At 33.1% G+C, this 23,414-nt stretch overlaps 1 protein-coding gene and 1 pseudogene across 1 annotated transcript; one reads left to right on the forward strand and one right to left on the reverse strand.

Moving 5' to 3' along the window:
* Positions 1-5,420: 5,420 nt before the first annotated feature.
* LOC134252732 (uncharacterized) lies at positions 5,421-6,892 on the reverse strand (annotated as a pseudogene).
* Positions 6,893-19,066: 12,174 nt separating this feature from the next.
* LOC134252730 (uncharacterized) lies at positions 19,067-23,033 on the forward strand. The gene is made up of 3 exons (XM_062735236.1): positions 19,067-19,107; positions 19,412-21,008; positions 22,000-23,033. Exons 2-3 carry the CDS (start codon positions 19,794-19,796, stop codon positions 22,426-22,428), a joined length of 1,644 nt encoding a protein of 547 aa, XP_062591220.1. The 5' UTR covers positions 19,067-19,107; positions 19,412-19,793; the 3' UTR covers positions 22,429-23,033.
* The last annotated feature ends 381 nt before the right edge of the window (positions 23,034-23,414 follow it).

Genomic DNA, 23,414 nt, shown 5'->3' on the forward strand with positions numbered 1-23,414 from the left:
GGGTAATTCAACAAAGTACAATACTGCACTGGTGTCCACAAAATCTCCTGGCGTGTTTTTGGGTCTGTTTTAAACTTATCCTTTAATGGGTGTATGAGGGAGTCTGTCCTAATTTTTTCATTCCGGCGAATAACATGTTTCTGAGTAAAATTTATGGTGAAGCACAACATCAGCTATTTATTAGACTGTATGGGTTGTATGAGAAAGGTTTTGTGTCCTTGCTAGACATTACCTCTATCAGTTCTTACATTATTGATGCCATCCATAACCCCAGACTCTCCATCTGTACAGATGAACACGCTCTGATTCCCGAGATTAATTTTGATATCGAACTCTTTATGAAATGCGTACCTATGGATCATCACTCGAATTAAACGATTGTATCAAATATCTACTGACATTAGAACATATGATAAGTTTACCTCTTTTGAAACAGTATCAAGTCGTTATGTTACGACGACTTGCAGCTTCTTTCCTACAGCAAACTGCTTTTATATTAAACACGGAGGCTTATTTTCATGAAAACAAACTGAGGTATATATCTGACAAAATCTCCCGTCACATGCTGAACTTAGCAGCCAAATTCGGTTGTATTACTGACTTGATGTACATAGCCATGTATTATTACAAGACACATAGATACATGGAAGCTTTATCTATTATAGAAATGACCAAGGTCAAGTTATCACAGCCATGTTTGATGAACAGGCCAAATGTAGATGCAGAGAAGTATATTGAAGCTGTAGGGGGACAGACCTGGTCTACAAAGATGAGACAGGCCTTGGCATGCTATATCAAACTTGAGAATAGAATCAATTACATCAGTGAATTAGTGCCGGAACAGCAGTTCTCTCTACATAACAATGGGACTTCGTTATGTGTGCCACCCTTTATAATGATGTACATGCTAGAGGTCTTGTGCTATACATATGTAGACACAGACAAAGCACAAAGAGCTCTAGAGGATCTACAGACCCTAGTTCACTATGACGAGGGACAGCTTGTACCTTTAGATTACATGGACATAACGTGGACCATTCTGGAAATCTGTCAACAGGTGACAAGAAACCTCTAGGTTGATTTTACTCACTCCAACAATATCTCAGACATGCGCCATATCACAAAATACAAACAGCTACAGAGATGAGGACACCAGTGCGGGATTTCAAGAATGTAATTACTAAAATTATTGTGTTCAGAAAAAATCAGATGTTTGTTAAATTTTAACTTATACACAGTTTATAATCTAGTACAATGTATATGATTTTTCCTGCTCATATCACATTTTCTGAACAACCCTTTGATTTTGTGATATTTTACTAGGAATTATCTGATCATTTCAAAAATTTGTGCTTGAACCCTGAACTCTGAACATTATTTTCATAATTTTTTGTCGATATTTAAGTATGATAAAATATTATTAATTTGAATGGCGGAAAAATGAATTAATAAAAGGAGTAAAAAAGCCTTTAAATAATATTTCCTACTTTTAGGTTAAGATATATTTTTACGTTTAGTTTTTTTTCCCTAGGATAACTGATAATAAATTAATTTATCGACAGTTTTCTTTTACCTCAATGCTTTCTAGATTTATATTAATAATTGTTTGAATAAAAATATTATATGAAAAATTTAATTTAGTTTTTTTTATTACTATATGAAAAAAATAGAAAGTTAAGAATCTGTCCCTATTCTAAGATTCCTATATTTCATGACAAAAAGGACAATAATATTTATGATTTGTGATCATTTGAAAATAAGTGATGTCTTTTATTAATTAATGGAATCAAACTTGTATATAAATTCTAACAAAACATACGTAAACATTATATATTATATAAATAAATGAATTTTATTCGTAAGAGATGGAACCACAAATTGGAATACATTATAAGACTTTAATTATTTACTTTGAGAAAGTGAATGTTTAGGGATATAGTCCTATATTCTGTGCATTTAAAGTCAGAGTTAAAACTCTTTATAACGTGCCATTACATAACAAATATCAATATTAATTAAATAGCCTTGTTCCTGTTCAGCTGTTCACTTTACAAAAGTTCAACATCAAGGACTCAACATATTTAATTGGTGAATGTGGAAATAAAACTTCAGGTCAAAAAGTGTTTAAAAATCCACTCTAATATCAAATCTAGCCTTATAATTCAGCTATGATCCTCTAAATAAACTCTTATTAATTAAATTTTGTATATACTATCCCCATTTCTATCCTGTTTGGTAACATATTATGATTTGTTTCATTTTCAAGAGTATAGTGCCATTAATCGAATGGAATAAAAATTATTTTTGAAAGCTTTTTCCACTGTAACTCTGGATTTTCCCTCCTTTCAGAATTTATTTTATGTTATATAACGTCCCATTTGATAATTTACCACTTATATGGAAACACCACCACGCCGGTGGAGTGCTGCAAATTTTGCACTAAACTAGACAGGCGCAACCATTGAGCAATGAGGGTTTTTTTTTCATGCAAGCTCCTACTGGGACACGGGATCTCGGTTTATCCGGGGACCGGTCTCCGCGTACCACAGTGGGATTCGATCCCGCTTCGTACGGAACAACTACTTACCTCACAACTCTAGAGCAGACGCTCTAACTACCGGTATGGGGCAACGCGGGTGATTCTTCCCTTGAAGAAGATTTTATTATAAACATGAAAAATGTAACCTCAAGAAAAACATTATCAACCTACACACAGCTGAGGTCGTTATTTTTCTTTCCAGTGTGATCATATTCAATATTACCTTTAGCTACATGAAATACTGCTTTTGTAGGGTAAAAAGAGGTCTACCAAGTAGATATATTTACATTTTCTAGACGAAACTGTGATTTACGCTTACTTTGATAATTTTATAAGGCGCACGCCGGGTCCCCTCCCCCCTCCCTTAAATCCGCCACTGATACCTGTTGAAAGAGCTTGCAATCTAGTTACTTCAAGTTACAATCTAGTGTGTTCTACACAATTTATGTGTTTTATTGACTGATTCTGTTTTAGATCTGTTAGACAATTATATCCCTGATGATAATGTAAATAATTATGGACCAATTTAAGACCTTAAAGTCTCTGGCATGATCCTCAGGAATGCTTTTGTAACATATAATATACTTTCAAAATTTACCATGAGTGTTGTTTTCAAAATGTGTCATACATGCATGACTAGCTTTTTTTCAGTAAATACACAATGAAAAACTTTACTTGATTAAGTTATATATACATATGTAACTTAAATGTATTTGAGTTTTGAAAAGAATTGAGAACAAACAATTTTTTTTCAAATTAATAGTTTATTATAACATCAATGACATTTAAAAGAAATTTTACAAATGAAATAACACATTTCATGAACTTTTAACAACAACAAGACTATGACAATCTTAACTAATATTTACAGATTCTTTTTATTAACTCTCAATCAAAACTTAGGATACACTACAATCAATAGTTATGTATGAAAAAGTCAACTGTAAAGTAAAAACAAATTGAAAAAAAGAGGAGTAAAAAAGAATCGCACTTAATATATATTTATTGGCACAAACAAATCAAATAATATCATTTAATTTCTCAAAAAAGATAAAAGTAAAAAAGCTCGCCAACTTATAACTTTGGGGAAAGTGGAACGTCTGACATCAGTTTATGTTTACATTTTTCCAAATGATATTCTGAAAATGCATGATTATTTACATGCCACTGCTTTATTTTACAATAAAGAAAAAAAACCTCATAGGATTGTGTGACGTCAAAGTAAGGATTTCCCGTAAAATTAGACCCCGCCTCTTATTTTTCCCTTTAACTGTGCTGCAAACATGAAAAATATACGACTTTTCAACATTATGCTATACGTATGAACAATTTCTAAAACGAGGTAAATAATTGACAAACAAGCTAGTTGGTGAAACAAGAATATCCGCAGTCTCGCTTGAAGTCATCATTTCATAAGTTCTATGGTCGATACAATGACCATGTAAATACAATTTATCATTAAGTGAAATGCTGGCTGACGTATTTCATACTAACTGTTAGTCCATTATATAAACATTGAATTGACAACGGATTTTTCTGCTACTTCACGATCATGACGAGTAGCACAGGGCGGGTGTGACCGGTGTCAGCAGGGGATGCTCACTCCTCAACGGGTCTGATCCCACCTCTGATGTTTCAGAGGTCCGTGTTTTCTCTGCTCCTATTTTTTTTGTTTTATGGCCTTTGATATTGAATACTGTTCGTTATCTCCATATCCTTCAGAATAACGAGCGCAAATTATTTCGAGTGTATAACTTTGTTTGATATGGGGACACACCCCCTGACAACCAGCTGAATCACCTTTATCCATGCAATCCTCGTTTTCATTCATCAGGATTCATAGAAAGTTCCAGATTTTATGAATGAAACTAATTTCAATCAGTAGCTTGATTTTACAACGTCGATACAACGAAGTTCCAAGGCCTATATGTTTCATATTTTTTTACCTCCTAATGCCACTCATCATTTCCGTTAATACAATGTGCTATTGAGCGTCAAATAAACAAATATAAAGCAAGAAAATTTTTAACTCATAGTTGTTTTATGATTATAATAATCTTTCGCAGATTATAAAGCATAAACTGGCCCAAAAAAGGTTTTACGAGAATAATTTGGCTAAAAAATTTGGCCAAAAAGAAATCATGAAAACATCTTATCATTTTTTAACAATATGAAGTATTTAATTTGAAAATGTCGTGTATTCTCTTTTCTGCAGTTGTTTGTATTTTGTGGTATGATTCTTGTCTGAGAGATTGTTGGTATGAGTATAAAGAAGCCTGGAGGTTCCCTGTCACCTGTTGACAGATCCCCAGAATCTGCCACAATATATATTATTCGTATAACTACCTTAAGTTTACAAACAACAATTAATTGAAATAAAGTCTGAACACCAATATAATAATTCTGATAATTGTAGCTGTTTGTATTTTGTGATATGGTTTTTGCCTAAGAGATTGTTGGTATGAGTATAGAGCAGCCTGGAAGTTCCCTGTCACCTGTTGACAGATCCCCAGAATCTGCCATGATATATCCCTGAATGGTATATACTGTCTCTGGTCACAGTAAATTAGGGTCTGTATATCATCTAGAACTTTATGTACTCTCATTGTGTCTACATGTCTGTAGCACAAGATCTCTAACATGTATAACAGTATATTGGGTGGGATAAATATTGCAGGCCAGTTATTCTGTAGAGCAGACTGTTGTTCTAGTATCAATTCACTGATGTAAAGGATGTTACTGTTCAGTTTAATATTCCATATAGCTGCTTCTCTATACTTCATAAACCAGGACTGTCCTCCTAAAGCCTCAGCATACATTTCTACATCTCCACTTATCCTATGCAACACATACGGCTGTGCTAATTTGACCTTGATCATATCTATAAAAGATAATGCATGGCTATGTAGAGCATGTCAGTAATACAACCGAACTTGGCTGTTAATTTCAGCATGTGACAGGAGATTTTGTCAGCTCTATACCTCAGTTTGTTTTTATGTATGTATGTATCCATGTATAATATGAAAGCTGTTTTCTGAAGGGCAGACACTATTATTCTCTTTAGCATAAGTATTTGATACTCTGTCAAATGATGTGAACCTATTACCTGTTCTACAATATGTAAACATTTCATATTCTTTTGAAGATTTGATGCGAATATGTTGTCATGTTTATTTATTTCTGTAAACAGGTTTGCGTCTAACTCAGCTTCAGAAATCAGAGTATGCTCATCTGTACAGATGGAGAGTCTGGGGTTATGTAGGACATTTATAATATAAGACCTAATGGAGGGACTTTGTAGCAGGAATGCTAACCCCTTCTTATACAACCCATACAGTCTAATGAATAATTGATTCTGTACTTCACCGTATATTTTACTCAGAAACATGTTGTTATCTGGAATGAAAAAGTTAGGACAGACCCCTTCCAACACCCATTTAAGAATGAGTTTAAAACAGACCCAGAAACCCCCAGGAAATTTTGTGGACACCAGTGAGTTATAATATTTTGTTGAATCACCCAGAAAACCGCCGTCTTCATGTGATAGGAACACAGTAATTTATCATCATCACTTACTCCATTGTTAATGATTTCTTTTAAGAACAACTTAAGCAAGCCGTACGTTAAGAATTGAGAGTGGTTCATTGCATACAAAAGTTTGTGTTCTGCCAGAGAGAAAGACATTCTCCATTCGTGGCTTTCATGTCTTCCTAGCTTGTGTCCTATTGCTACAAAATGACAACCATTTTTCACAATATCATTAACAACATGAGGCTGTGGCCATGAGTGACATTTGTCTATCCATGAGAAGGCAGCTGGAGGCCAAACGTCACTAGCAAAACAGTCGGCGAAGTCATATTCTGAGAGTCCATGAATTCCACTTGTGCAGGGTCCATGCTGAGTGGTGTTTAATGATGAGGAACACATGATCCTCCTGCATATAGAACTAGATATATAATCTCTGTTATTCATTCTAACACAAGATCTCTGAATGTCTCTATATCTGCTTGGTGACAGTAAATATAACAAAGTGTATCCTGGTGGACTATCGGAACAGTCACAAAGGATCAGTGTTTGTCTATGTGTGTTGTAATACTGAGACTGAGATAAGTCCCAGATCACGCGGTGATTATTTGGCCAGAACATATAGTCTACATCTGATCCTATAAGTCTGAATCCTTCTCTCTGACTTCCACTCACTATCCTACTATTCTCATCACTTTTTCTCACTCGATTGTCCACCAAATCCCTAATGTCTATCACATCTCTCCTCATGGCCACCAGTTGAGAGGTCCCCACTTTACGACACAGTCCCACAAACACTGACTCTGATATGTGTTGTATGGCTGTCCTATTGAAAATGATTTAAGGGGAATATTCTTATTTATACATATGTTACTTTTCGAAAATTGAATAATGTTTGTTTCACTTGAAAAGGACAAGTGCACTTAAGCAATAATTAATGGGCCCTTTTTATGTGCCATTTTACTTCAGAATATATTAATAAATCGTTCTCTATTGGTAATAGTAAGATACTAGTGGATATTTCTAATCAAAAAGCATGTTAAGCGCCACTTAAATCAGCATGGATTTGAAACAATTGAATATTTTGAAAGGCCTATGGATACCCTATAAATCCGGAAAAGTCGTACCCAACCTTCTTTTAGTTTCGTTTATGTAAATCAAGGGAATAGGTATTTAAATCGACACTTGAACAAGCTGATGGTGGATCATAGTCGGGCGCGTTTGCGGAATGATATTTCTTGTGCCAAACCTGTTTTTAAAAATATGGAATGAAGTTGTGTAGTTGCCTGTTGCTAAAATGATTAAACTAAGAAATCGGTACTCTTGCATTTGAAAAATTACAATAATAGTTTCATTGAATTTGAAATTAAAAAGGAGTGTAATAGGTGGCTTTCAATACCTGTTTCATTGTCTTGCATGAAGGTAAAAAATGTTTGACACTTTATGAACGAAACTTAGATCTCCTTACCCTCCCGTGTTCTTAAAAACAAATACAAACAAACATCTCTAAGCGGCACGACTTTGACTTACTGAAACAAAACCTGCCTGTGTTTTACAGTGAGCACTTTTGAGGAATGTTTACCTGGGTAGAACTCATCAGTATTTTAAATAATTTATTCCACACGTGGGTTCAACATGGGTCATACAGGTAAATAGCTCTCAATTGCTATAGGAAAAACATTGTACTTTTTATACATTTTTTAATACCAGGGTATTATAAGTACGAGCCTAATCGTGTGCAAATTTGATACTTTCACACAAGATTTATAAATGCATTATGCGTCTTTTGTCATTCGCACAAGTTTGCACAACGTTAGGCTCATAGTTAACAAAGGCTTTGAAATGAATGACCGTTCTCGATTTACTATAGAGAAGGATATGGAAATAACGAACAGTATTCAATCTCAACGTCCATTAAACAATATACAAAATAAGAGCAGAGCAAACACGGACCTCCGAAACATCAGAGGTGGGATCAGGTGCCATGGAGGAGTGAGCATCCCCTGCCGACCGGTCACACCCGCCGTGTGCTCGTTGTCATAATCAGGAAATAACGGGAAAAATCCGTCGTCAATTCAGTGTATAAATAATTGACTAACGAATGGTATGAAAAACGTCATGCAGTCAGCATTTCATTCAATGATAAATTGTATTTGCTGACAAGGTCATTGTATCGACCATAGAATTTACGAAATGATGACTTTAAACGAGACTGTTGATATTCTTGTTTCATCAACTTGCTTGTCAATAATTTACCTCGTTTAAGAAATTGTTCATACGTAGAGCATGCTCTTGCGTATCGAATCAACTGAGATATATATACTCCGTATGCAGGTGATGAAGGAATATTGCTGCATAAGGGAAGTTAACGATAGAAAAGTTAAAGTCATCACGTTTATCATAGAGCTTGGTTGTTAGATTACCATTAATGTCTTTTTCAAGTAAAATATCCAAGTATGAAGCAGAAGTGTCGGACTCTGTGGTATCTTTTATCTCAAGCTCAAATCACCAATGTCGGCTGACCCCTACCACATTGTATAGTTTTGTTCTTTGTATATTCGTGGATTTCAGCGGTAAAATTTTTGTTGAATCGTATGGTTTAGATATCAATTAATGATATGAGATGAAATTTTTTGCTTAATTTGATTGTTTATTTTTACACATTTTACCGGGGCCCGTAAGTGCACTCGTTCTTTCTAAACAAAGAAAGTTCTTTATTATGTTGATACGTTCTTTTTTTCTTTCATGTACCATATTTTCTCAACTAATTTATAAATTTTTCATACCATGTAGAATTAATAACGGTGTCTTTTTAGTTTAATAGTGTTGATCCAAATGTATATATACGTATATAGTTCAACAAAATGTTCTGCTTCAGAAAATTTAGCATGTGAAAGTTCCTTTATCGCTGTCCTATTACTGATGATTAAACCAAATCAAGAAAGGTGGAATGAAGTATGCCTCTTGAGAAAATGAATTATTGATATCATCATTAATTTAAAAAAAAAGAATGCTTTTAATTAAGTTACTCGTTTGATTCCAATTTGTTCTTAACAGTGAACTAATCATTATCGTTTCAAAAATAGATTTCTTTTGTACCATCTATGAATCAAGTTGAGATCTGTCAAAGAAGATAAGACAGAAAAACTTTTAGTGTAACTTTAGATATTCCAGTTTAATACTTACAATTCTGAAATTATGCTTGAGTCCATTTTATGTGTAGATCGGAAATTAAAGGTTTCTTGTATCATAATTATGTTATAATTAGTACAGGAAATTTCCGTCTACTTTCATTTTGATAAATAGTGTTACCTTTTGTATCGTTCATGAAATCTATCAAAGGAAAATTTTTTAAACCCTGGAATAAATACATATCTAAATAAACGAATAAAAATTATCGATATATATCTCCAAAGATTCGAAACACTAAAGTTCTGGTACATTTTAAAACGCAGTACTCTTAAACCTTCCCGGAACTAAAAATGCATTTAAAACGAAACACTGCATTGCAAAGTTGATTTTAAGTTTTATTTTTAAGTTATGTATCTAAGTACGTCCAATTCATATAGAGAGTTCTCTAGGCTTTATATATAAACATATTTGTTACGATATCACATGACCTTATTGGTCACGTGACGGTCATTTCTTCTTTTTTGGAATGTTTTACATAAATCGCTTCGGCGCAGGTTATTAACACAATTATTATTAACTTTTTGTAACATAATAAACTCGTTGGATCCTTGTGAACCCGAAATATGCTTGGGAAAAGTTATACTATTTCTTTGGTACAATTTATTTCACATTAAGGACATTCGATCCTGAGATTTTGAGCGTATTTTGGTCAGGTCCTGTATTCATAAAATTCTGCATCATTTTTAATTTCTAGCATTAAATCTGGGGCTATATTTTGTGGAGGAAGGTTTTTTTAAGACGAAAATTGAAAAACAGTAACAGTACTGTATTTTTTATTCCTATTTTTCCAACCTGGTTGCACACAAAGCTGCTTTTGCAGTGAAATGTGTTATGCAGGTTGTGAAATATCTATTTAATTATTTCTTATGAATACTATTAACAAAGTGTGACAAATATAGTCTGATAATTCTGAAAATCCGGGAAAAAATTGAGCCAATTTTAACGTAAAATTTACATTTTTTTTAATATCTGAAAATTTATATCAAATACCCCCACTTTTGATGTTCTTTTCTAAATATTCAAGATAAATTTGACCTATTTCCTTAAAATTAGAAAAAGTTTAAAACTTTAAAATAATTGTCTTGCTTATTAAATTTTCAATTCCAGAAAAATCACTTTTTATTAGTGCAGAAAGGTAAAAAAAAATGATTATGCGAAGCAATTTGAAACTTTTTCTTAGTCAAAAATTTTAAGTGTCTCTTTTTAAAAAAAAAATTAGAGTTCTTTTTGTTTCATGCTTTAATTGGATAAAAATATTGGAGGGAAAACGTCAAAAATTCAAAAAATTTTAAATTAAGACACAAATTTTAATGCAAGAAGGTCATATTAAATGTACTGTAGCGCCAAAAAAAGCGTATTGATCCCCATTTTTTGATTTGAATTTCAATTAAGCTATGTAAGTAGAAACTAAAAATATACTTGGCAAAAAAAGTTTAGGACTTGGCAAAAAAAGTTTAAGACTTTAAATATCAGGATCGAACGTCGTTAACTTCAACTTACCGACAAATCTGAGGGTATTTTCCGCTGAATATCGTCATCTGTTTTAAAACAAAGCCAACATACATTTTTCCCAAGCAGGCTTCAGTTAGAGGGGAAACTCCTCTTACATATTTCCACATATATAAGATATTAAAGAAATCCTCATTAATCACCTGCGTCAGGCTCTTTTATACACACATGATGAATTCTGTCTCTGTCCACGAGTTTAAAAAAGGGTAAATGTCAAACGTATATTTTTGCACGTAGTTTGAACACGCTGACTCTTATTCAAGAGTAATAAAGTAAAGTTATCTAAATTATTCGGTTATATTAAATTTTATAAAAATGATAAAACACTTTTATCTTAAACTAGCATTCTGCATCTTTATATGCATATTGAAATAAGGCGTAAAGTTTATGATATTCTCCCCATCTTTACAGCTCAAGTATGCAGTGACTTGACGTCATTTTTCAATTATGACGTCATAAATTTGTAGTTCCGAGACGTGCATGCACAGAGTACACTACAATATTCTCTGGGAAGCCATATCGTACCTGCGAAAGTTCTGGACCTTTAATTTACATTGGTTGGTGTGAGAAATTGCCGTAAATCTGGAAAATTCTAGTGTAAAAAATCTTTTAGCAAATTTACGCGTCCCTTGCATTCGCAAAAATATGTTTCCTAAAAATGAATCAATAACGAAAATAGTAGACTAAAACTTGGCAGACAGCTGAGATATCAGCAGTCTCGCTTAAAGTCATCATTTCGTAAATTTTTCGGTGACCGTCGATACAGTGAATGACCTTGTCAGGAAATCAATTTATTATTGAGCCAAATGCTGACTGACGTTTTTCATATTAATTGTTAGTCCATAATTTATAAACATATTTGACGATGAAATTTTCCGTTATTTCCCGATCAAGACAAGGAGCATTCTGCCATAAGACCGCTAGGCTTGGGATGCTCACTCCACCTGATCCCACCTCTGATGTTTTGGAGGTTCGTCTTTGCCCTGTTCCTATTTTGTATTGTTTAATTGTTTATGGTTGAAGTTTATTTTTTCATGGGTGAGTTTCTTTAATAATTGATAAACCAACCATCATATACACACTGATCGGCAGGGGATTTTCACTCCTACCTGGCACATGATCCCACCTCTGATCTTTTAGATTTCCATGTTTGCTCTGCTCATATTTTGTTTTGGTTAATGGACTTTTGAGCTGCTCCATATCTTTCATTAAAATAATGTGCCATGGAGGAGTAAGCATTGAGTGAAATGAAATTCAAATAAGATCACAAGACCGAATCAGCAAATAGAAGAACACCTTTGACGTCCGAAGTTAGTGTGCGAGGCACGAGTCACCCGAGTATATACGAGTGATTATGTACAGGTTGGGTCATGCTACGCCACTTAGGGTTAACGTTTAGTTTTGAAGTCAGTCGAAATGTTTAGATTATAATAGACGGGCGTGGGAAAATTTAAAGAGTTACTTTGGTTGTCAGACAGACCTGAGAGATTTATAAATTCAATTTTAGTCACTACCAGACTATTTGTGAAATTTCTAGGTTCTTTAACTGAAATTTATATAATTTATTTATTATTTATGAAATTCAGCATTAGAAATTAACTTTAACTTTATCGGAACTTCGAGGGTCCTGTAAATCTATCAAGTGAAATTGTGCGAGCATCCTTTTAAATATAAATTGTTTTTAATTTTGTTCCATATAAGTACGTATTAAATTTTTGAATATCAGAATATAATTTTTGAAAACTGAATTATCTTTTCGTTGATTTCGTTCGTAAAAACTGCTACCAGTTTCATTCGTATTTCGATACCAGAAATTAAGTGACCAGATCTTAGCTGCAACCACGTTTATACTAGTCAATATTATATTTAGTAATCAATATAAATATTTATCCCATCCTACGATCTCATGACGGCGAAAACATTAAACACACGCCCTGCAAATTGGTCAAATAGTAAAATAAAAGTATAAATAATGGCTTAATAATTTGTATGTAAATCTCCTACGTAAAGCTGATATTCAACCTACCAATAAAATTTTCACTTTGTTAACTTTAAAGGAGACAGGTGAAAAACTTGCAACAACTGTGTTTTTTTTATAATTATTCAGACACCTCATACTAAATTAAAGCTACAACAGAACAGATCCTGACCAACATCGGCGTTTATGAAAATACTGAGTAAAATCACGAAATACTGAACTTATGCAACTCATGTATGCATAAAATTTTATGTCACCAAGCATGGATAAAGGAATACAGATAGCTTGTGTCAGAATGAATAACAGACATTATACATGTATATCTAGTTCTATATACAGACACATAATGTGTTCTGTATCAATAAAATAGTCAACGCAACATGGACCCTGTGCCAGTGGACAAATTGGAGAAACAGTATTTGATGAAGTTCACAGTTTTGTTTGTGATTTTTGGCCTCCATCTGCTTCCTCATGAACAGACAAATGTCACTCATGGCCCCAAACTCATGCTGCAGATAATATAGTAAAATATGGATGTCACTTTGTAGCAATAGGACATAAGCTAGTGGTTCTTTAAGAGAAAAATTTTACAGATCTTTTCTATATACATGTATTTCAATAGTTAACTTTGATACCCTTTTTAGACCCCCACTCTACCCCGGAAGCCATGATTTGCACAATTTAAAATCTACACCACCTCAAGATGTTTTCACATAAGTCTCAGTTTGTCTGGTTTAGTTGTTCTTGAGATGTTTTTTAAATGCACTATCCTACTTTTTTCCTTTTCTTGATTTTTTCCTCATGGAAGAGGGTTTGAGAAGTTGAAAATGAAAATAAGATTATAACAGAAGGACACCTAGACGGAAAGCGGACAACAAGTGATTGGAAATCCAACTCCATCTTCCAGTTAAGGTTAGATTTTTTAGATAAAAACTAGTTTCCTTTATGATGAAAATTTTAAATTATCTATTGAAGAAAATCCACATTTGGATTCTTCAACACCAGAATACAGGTTTGAGCCTTTGACTCAGGTGGGCTTAAATTCCTTTTTGATTTTTGAAAAAGAATATTAGCATTTGTCTTCTTTTGAAGTCACAAAATATTAACATAAGAATTTTCAATGCTTAAAAAACAGCGATTAATTGTAAGAATTTGGTTTAAGGGGCACTCAACCTCTGATTAGTGAGATAACTTTCAAACTTGAAAAGATGAATACATCCAATAATTTTCTTTATCAGAGTAACCTTATGGAGACCTATGAGTAGTCAATTTGACCAAATCTAAAATATGAAGGAAACATTATCTTGTTTTTCTTTTGTGAATTTCTTTTTAATTGTTTTATCATATTTAACACAAAAAAAAACTTCTTCATCCAGTCTTCAAAACCTTATAAATCGAATAAGTTCTTTTATTTTCAGGACTTTTTTTGAAAAGTTTAATATTTTAAGAACCAAACACTTAATTTTTACTAGCATTGCAATTTTTCCCTATAAAAAATATTCAGAAGATGAATTTTGCTCACAGATAAGTTTTTCTAACAACTACATACAACATCGTGATATTCTGATTTCTGAAGCATTCTGCACATATATCATGCTTTCTAATATGATTTTAATAGGCATGGCATCAAATATTATTTTCGTATATGCCTCTTTTTTTCATTCTATGTTGTGATAATAAATTGTTACATTTCTATTCTTGTGTTAAGATTTCTTAATATCATGATCTGACAAAAGTTTCATTTCTGGAAAAAGGCAGCACTTCATACGTCATACCATTTTCCATTTGAAGCTGATGCTATAGCTGTTGCTGAAAATAAATGTTAAGGTTTTTTTCAAAATGTGAAATTTAGCGCAGAGATGCATTGGTACTTAATTTTGACTTCACTTTTTTACAGAGTAAACTTGCTGAGGATCTTTTTTCACACATTTCCTTGATATAAAAATTTTACTGAACACCTGCTCTCGATATTTTTTAATCAAATTACCGACGAAAAATATTGGATATTTTTTCACAAAGTTATGGAAATGTTGAATTTATGAAATTTTCTGATTCCATATATCACTTGAGACGTCCAGTAGATGAATACTTAAATGAATTGAAGTCTACATTAACGCTTCTCTCTGGGGGCTCTTAAAGCAACGCATGTGCATAGAGAAAATTCGGACTACTGCACATTCATTCAATAGAAATTTTTGACGCAGTAATTTGGACCCACAATGCATCACTTGTTAAAGCTACGTTCTCGCGAGAATAGCAGCAAAAGTTCAAAACAGAGTGATTTAATGGATAAATATTGAAAATAAATAGTAAACGAAACGTTTTTCATTTACTTTCAGCACTGTTCAGGCTTCTTTTTGAAAATGTAATTTACATACGACGTCAGAGTCTAGACGCACCAAATGTCACGTGCAGGTTGACGAGTCCGATCTAAATCAAAACAAAATAAATATCTGCGCTCGCCATAATGGTCGCACCGTCAACATATTACTTTTAATTTTTTTTTATTTTTGAATTTTTTCAATCCGAACAAAAACGAAGTGGGCAGAATTGCAGAGATATAAATTCTATTGAATAGCGAAGATTACAAACAACAACCGTGCTCACATGTTTTGTCAAGCAATATAAGTATATGTTGTCATGTGAGCAGTGCAAAACTATGTCGGAATCAGGTGTCATTACATAAAGAATAGCTTGTATTCTCCGTTTTGAAGCTGATTGTATTTTTTTGATTTGGGTTTTGTCTGAGAGATTGTTGGTATGAGTATAGGGCAGCATGAGGGTTCCCTGTTACATCTTGACAGATCCCCAGAATCATCCAAGATATGTCTCTGTAAGGTTTAAGCAATTCCTGATCATCGTGAACCAGGGTCTTTAGATCATCTACAGCTTTTTGTACTTTCATTGTGTCTACATGTCTTTAGCACAAGATATCTAGCATGCGTAACAGTATATGAGTGGGATATATGATATATCCTCATGATTTTCTAGAGCAGCATGTTGTTCTATAGTCAAGTCACTGATGTAAGATATTTTATTGTCTAGTTCGATATAGTCCCTGCTACAGCCTGTCTCAACTTTGTAGACCAAGACTGTCCTCCAACAGCCTCTAAATACTCCTCTGCATTCACATTCATATCTAACCCATGCATCACACAAGGCTGTAATAGCTTGACCTTGATTTCTTCTAAAATAGATATAGCTTTTATGTATCTAAAAGTCAAGACGGATGAATCGAGAACCAGAAGGACAGAAGACAAACTCTATATGCCCCATCCATATTCAAGGCAGGACTAAACATATACCATAAATGACTTTGACAAAACTTTCAAATTGGTAAGTCATCTCAATGATAACAACTTGTAGTAGAACATAAAATAGGAAAAACCCCTACATAAACAAATACATGGGCGCAGACATTTTGGACACCCAAAGTTGTGCGGAGTATAAAATGCTAGCTGGCGCGTGATTGGTCAATAAGAGGAGAGACTTGTTATGTATCTGACTAGTGAAATAAAGTTGATAAAAATCTCATATCAAGACTTGGGATTCTTTGAGATATAGAGGAGTTACAGGTAAAAATTCAAAGGGAGGGGTGCCCTTTGGTTAGAGATTTTCATTTGGTGTCAAACGCACCTTGTTGTAAACAAATGGAAATGGAAAGTAAAAGTGCCGCGTGACGGTATATTTTTTCTGGCATGTTTTGTTTTCCAATATCTCGAACTTTCACGGCGAAAAGGTCATTTGCCCAAAATTCAATATATGTATGAGTGACAGGGGCTCAAGTTTGTATGGAAGTCTATGGGAAAACATTTGGTGGTGTTTGTCCTATAGAATAGGTATTATTTCATGGATAAACATTGATTACAGCCAAAAAATCAATCAGTTCCTATTTTTTTGGCAATGAGATCATATTTTAGTTAGTTTTTACTATTTGTTTGAAAATTAGAGGGTTTAGGTAAATTGGGGCTCACAATGGGGACTGCACATGGTGAAAAAAAGCCAAAATTTTTGCTCTAGCTCTCATATTTTCAATAAATGTACATGTAAATAGTTTTAAATTTAAATTTATGCTGAAATTTACTGTGAATATTGTAAATGATACAATATTGATATTTATGGACATCATCAATTCACAAAACATATGAATATCCCCCTCGCAGTTTGAGAAATTCATTTAAATTCATGTATTTTATGAGTGCAGACATTGGAATAGATTGGCTAATCCTCTTTCAAATTTGTGTTAATCAGAGTTGATTTAATAACTCATATAACAAAATTAGACTTCTGTTAAGTAATTAGCTTACTTTGATTTTAAACAAGTGCCCAAATTAGCAGCAAAGCCAATTTTAGTCATGTTATCAGTGCTGGCTTGATATAAAAGTTATACTTTGGTGAAATTTAGAGGTTTCTAGTAGGAAATTTAATTTAAAATGCTGTAAAAGATATTGTAGCAGAAAATACATTGAAAATACAAGAAATTTGCAAAATTATTATTGAAAAAATGATGAAAAAAGTGTCTGAATATCCCCCCTCCTTGCCATATCAAATCTTTATTTCTGCAGAAAAGAGGGGGGGGGTAATTTTGTACTCTAATGATGCTCGAAAATGAAGGATTTTTTTAAAATGTGGTTTATTTGAACAACTTAGAGTCATACTTATCTGCAGTTATTTTTTTCAATTTCTTAGATACTTTTTAAGATAATTATCTGAGTAAATTCTATTTAAACATGATTATTTTAAAGCTATTTCATCACAAATGCTTATAAAAAATTCAAAAGATGATGTAAATAATAAAAAAATACAATATAAGCTACTACATGCATTTATCAGTATGTTTCAATAAAATAAAATGTATTTCAGCGATGCATTCTCATATAGGAGGAGATTAATGAACCCTCCCCCCTTACAATGAACAACACATGGACACTCTGAGTATGATCCCTTTGCTTCCATTAAGAGTTCCAAGGTATGGTTTTCTTAGAAAATCTAGTTAATCTCTTAATAATTAATTTATTTAGAACTTTTTATAGATTATTAGAAAAAAAATTTCTTCAGAACTGCAGTTATTTAAGCACTTTGCTTACAATTGAGCACTGTATTCAGTCAGACAATATGATTTATCTGCCCTTGGCATTTAATCAATTTATTAATTATGTCAACAATAGTAAATGATATGCAAATAAATATGTTTGCCTTTTATGAGAATATACATATTTAACACCAATTACATAAAATGTTCATGGAAATTGGCTTTAATGTAGGTCACCCCCCTTCAAAATTACAAAAATTTCAGTGGGGATGTATTTGATTCTCTGATGCCAGCAACCCGTTGCTGATAAAATTCTAAGTAATCTTATGTACATTTGAACTAGATATAATTCTCTTTCTTTCCATTGATTATTTTATCTACATTAGTTTTCCCTTTTTCCAGAACTCAGCATTTTTATACAAAAAACTGCTGATTTTCTTCATTTTTCATTAATAACGGGCACCTGCTACCCTGAATGATAAACATGACCTCTCTTGAGAAAGTTTTAGAGATAATAAGAAAAACAAGCAAAACATATGCTAGATTAAACATTTTATTTCAAAAGTTTGAAAGAAAAATAGAAAAATGCTTCAATTTATAGACATCTTTTCTGTTTCACAGATGTGGGTCTGATTGACGGGGGTGTGAAATGTAACAGCCAATGGTGTACTTAAGCTAAGATTGTCAGTCTCAATATTCAAGAGGTGAGATAAGCAATGGATATATGTTCTAAATTTACTAAATTGACCACTTTTTATAAATGTTTCTTTTACTCTATAGGAAAAACCCCTACATAAACAAATACATGGGCGCAGACATTTTGGACACCCAAAGTTGTGCGGAGAACAAAATGCTAGCTGGCGCGTGATTGGTCAATAAGAGGAAAGACTTGTTATGTATCTGACTAGTGAAATAAAGTTGATAAAAATCTCATATCAAGACTTGGGATTCTTTGAGATATAGAGGAGTTACAGGTAAAAATTTAAAGGGAGGGGTGCCCTTTGGTTAGAGATTTTCATTTGGTGTCAAACGCACCTTGTTGTAAACAAATGGAAATGGAAAGTAAAAGTGCCGCGTGACAGTATATTTTTTCTGGCATGTTTTGTTTTCCAATATCTCGAACTTTCACGGCGAAAAGGTCATTTGCCCAAAATTCAATATATGTATGAGTGACAGGGGCTCAAGTTTGTATGGAAGTCTATGGGAAAACATTTGGTGGTGATTGTCCAAAACTTACTATGAAATGAAAGTAGATGTTATGGAATTTTTCTATATATTTATAGCAACTGAAACTTTCAATATCAAAATGGACTCCATTAAAAGCTCACAAATGTAAGTTTTAATACAGCAATATATTAATCTAATAGTTCATAAATAATGTGAATAAGTACATTTTTTGATATTTTTAAATATTAATTTTACTTTTTACACAACTGATTGAAAACATATGGCACAAATCTAATTGAAACAATAAATTAATCTAACTTTTATTTCATTTCTAAAGATTAATAGTTTAGTTGAGAAAAAATTGACTTGAGTCTATAAGGGTTGATGATAATTATATAACCGATTTTCAAATAAGATACAGGCATATTTGTATTATAAAACAATATAAATTCTAATGAATCATTCTCAGTGAGACAGCCATACAACACATATCAGAGTCAGTGTTTGTGGGACTGTGTCAGAAATTGGGAACCTCACAACTAGTGGTCATGAGGAGAGATTTGGTGGACATTAATGATATCGTGAGAAATCAAATGAAAACACGTAATGAGTACAGTAGGATGGTGAGTGGAAGTCAAAGAGAAGGATTCAGACTGAAAGGATCAGATGTAGACTTTATGTACTGGCCAAATAATCACCGTGTGATCTGGGAATTTTCTTAGTCTCAGTATTACAACACACACAGGCAAACACTGATTCTCTGTGAATGTTCCGATAGTCCACCCGGATATGCTTTGTTATATTTACTGTCACCAAGCCTGGAGAGAAAAATCCAGAGAGCTTGTGTTGAAATGAATAACAGACATTATATATCTAGTTCTATATACAAACAGAATATGTGTTCTGTATCAATACCAAATTCCACTCTACATGGACCCTGTACCAGTGGAACAATTCGTAGACTAGAATATGATCAAGCCCTATGTTTTGTTAGTGACTTTTGGCCTCCATCTGCCTCCTCATGGATAGACAGATGTCACTCATGGCCCAAGCCTCATTTCGTTAATAACATTGTGAAAATGGGATGTCTCTTTGTAGCAATAGGACATAAGATAGGAAGACATGAAGACCATGAATGGAGAATTTCTTTCTCTCTGGCAGAACAAAAACTAGTGAATGCAATGAATCATTCTCAATTCTTAACTTATGGCTTACTTAAAGTGTTCTTAACAGAAATAATTAACAATGGACTAGATGATGATCGGAAAAAACTGAGTTCCTATCACATGAAGACAGCAGTTTTCTGGGTGATTCAACAAAATACAACACCTCACTGGTGTCCACAAAATCTCCTGGGGTGTTTCTGGGTCTGTTTTAAGCTCATTCTTGAATGGGTGTATGAGGGGGTCTGTCCTAACTTTTTCATTCCAGACAACAACATGTTTCTCAGTAAAATTGATGGTGAAGCTCAACATCAACTATTTTTCAGATTGTATAGCTTGTATGAGAAGGGATTAGCATTCCTGCTACACAGTCCCTCCATTGGATCTTATATTATAAATGTCCTTCATAACCCCAGACTTTCCATATGTACAGATGAACATACATTGATTTCTGAGGCTGAGTTTGATAGAAACCTATATGGTGAAATACAATGCTATGACACCATTTACAAATTCAACATACAAGGCTGTATGCGACATCTACATATATTAGAACAGATGATAGATTCACCCCTCCTGACACAGTATCAACTCCTCAAGCTTCAGAAACTTACAGCTAATGTCCTTCAAAAAACAGCTTTTATATTACACATGGAAACTTACACACCTAGAAACAAACTGAGGTATAGAACTGACAAAATCTCCTGTCACATGCTGAAATTAGCAGCTAAGTTTGGTTGTATTACTGACATGATGTACAAAGCCATACATTATTACAAGGCAATTAGTTACATGGAAACTTTATCTATTGTAGAGATGATCAAGGTCAAACTAGCACAGCCTTATGTCATGTATAAGTCAAATGTAGACAGAGAGAAGTATACTGAGGCTGTAGAGGCGCAGGTAGGTTAAGGTTACAACCAAATATTCTACTTGCCTATATGATATGACGTCATAATAAGCTATATGACGTGAGATTTAGATATAAAAATTTCTTAAAATCGATATCTAAGATTGATTTGAGGTCGTAAAAATGAACCAAAATATGCAGAGGAATAATATCAACGGAATTTTGTCGTTCCTCGGCCTCTGTAGTTATCACAGGGGTTACATACCAAACCCTTGACGACATAACTGTTGATCATGCAGTAGCAGAGTGAAAGTGAAAAGTAACGAGAATTGATGTAAACAAACACAAGAAATCGGAATTTAAAAGCATTTAGGCTGAATATCATGTGTGAATCTTGTGGGAATAAAGCGTATGAATAAGGTATGGTAATATAATTCTGCAATTTCTTCGTAAAATTAAAGCAGGGAGGGTGTTTACTTGCCGATCAGCCTTTCCTCTGTCGTTCGTAACAGAAAAGATGCAAAAGTTCAACACTACGCCGCATATCTTGAAACTTAATTTTTGTTTCTATCTAAAGTTCTTATTCTCTTGTTTTTGGAAAGTGCTGCTAGAATCATATGGTTTATGGGAATTTATGCATTTTTTCGATGTTGTGAACAAAATGTAAAAATTTTGGAAAGGTTTCGTCTGAAATTGTTGAATAATTATTTCTATAAGAGGACAGTAGGATTCTAGCAGCACTTTTCATGGTGCAGAGATGTTTTTACATAACTATTAATATAAATTGGAACTAATTATCCCCGGGGTAGTGTTAAACTTTTCACTTTTTCATTAAGGCGTATTTTCTAATTATAGACGTCACGTGGTTACGTCGTGGTGAAGTGCCCCATGTAGTATAAATCCCATTGAAGTCTAAAGAATGCATAATTATAGTAAAAGTTTGATCCTGAACTTTTCCGATTTATTAGTGTTACATAATTATAAAAAAGTGTTAATTCGCCGAATTCTGATCCATTTGCTGCCTTAACAAACCCGCGGGGACAGTCCTGGTCTAAAAAGATGAGACAGGCTGTAGCTGGGGATATCATACTTTACAATAGAATCCATTACATTAGGGAATTGATACCAGAACAACAGTCCGCTCTACAGAACAAGATCCCTGCATTATTTGTCCCACCCTTGATACTGTTAAACATGCTAGAAGTCTTGTGCTACAGACATGTAGACACAATGAGAGTACAATCAGCTCTAGATGATCTACAGACCCTCGTTCACTCTGATCAGGGACAGCTAATACCTTTCAGGGACATATCATGGCAGATTCTGGGGATCTGTCAACAGGTGACAGGGAACCATCAAGCTGCTCTATACTCATACCAACAATCTCTCAGACAAGAACCTTTCAACAAAATTCATAGTGCTACCAAAATAAGAATACAGAAAATTTGTCATTTGAATCCTTTAACTACTTAATTGTGATATATTTTTTACGAGTTTACCACATATTTCTATTTACTACATATTTCTTCTGATTTCATATTTTCTTTGTTCAGTCTTTTCATATCATCAAAAACCTAATAAATAGTACATATAAAACACTGATAAAATAAAAACGGTAGAATTTTGTGTTTCTTACATATATTTAATAATATAGTATTACTCATCAAATATTATAATTTGAAAAAAAAATGTCTATTGTAGTATTTATATAATTTGCTTTAATCAAAGTGCTCAAACATGGCATTTTCCTATATAATCATTTAGTAAATGTACCTGTATTTTGAGTCGGGCCCTCAAAAATACCTGGACGGTAGATTTCCCCCAAACGTTGCATGTACACTGAAGTTAATGTAAGCTATATATAATATAAAAATGAAGATTTCGCTATTGTAGTTTTCACACAATAAAACTATAGTCGCCCCCTTAAATTATCCCGATCAAAATTATCACAAAATAAATAAAAATGCTAATTTATTGCCTCTTCATGTATTTACAATGAAATAATCCATTTTATTATCAAGTTCAATAATGTTTAACTTTTATTATACCTTATTAAACTAGTGTTCTTTGGGAAATACTATTTATTTTCAAATTGTAAAATTATGGTTGAGATCGGTTTAATTTTGATCGGGATTGGCCAAAATTTTTTTTAAAAAAAAATAATTTCTCTAAAATTTGGCTATTTCGTTTCAATTTCTTTTATAAATATGATTAACGAACATGTTCTCCCCAGTTGTGACTGATTTTAATACCCAATTCATAAGACATGGTTTGCATACCTCAGTATATTTTACACATGAGTAAATCTACTCACATGTGCAGTTTTTGTCGTATAAACTGATTTACTCATATGAAATTTCTGCACAGTTGAGTAAATTTACACCTGGTCAGGACTGGGTGCAAATTAAATTTTGCATACACTTTGTAGCAAATTCGTTCATGTGTGTAAATTTTGTCGT

The sequence above is a fragment of the Saccostrea cucullata genome, unplaced genomic scaffold (genome assembly GCF_032062105.1).
Source record: "Saccostrea cucullata isolate Sc308-1 unplaced genomic scaffold, CSIRO_AGI_Scuc_v1 ctg1508, whole genome shotgun sequence".
Lineage (NCBI taxonomy): Eukaryota > Metazoa > Mollusca > Bivalvia > Ostreida > Ostreidae > Saccostrea > Saccostrea cuccullata.

Bases quoted from the DNA above. Each gene is read 5' to 3' on its own strand.
- LOC134252730 (XM_062735236.1), top strand. From the start codon at position 19,794: ATGAATAACAGACATTATATATCTAGTTCTATATACAAACAGAATATG. The intron at 21,009-21,999 runs GTAGGTTAAGGT...CCGCGGGGACAG, and splicing joins CTGAGGCTGTAGAGGCGCAG to TCCTGGTCTAAAAAGATGAG.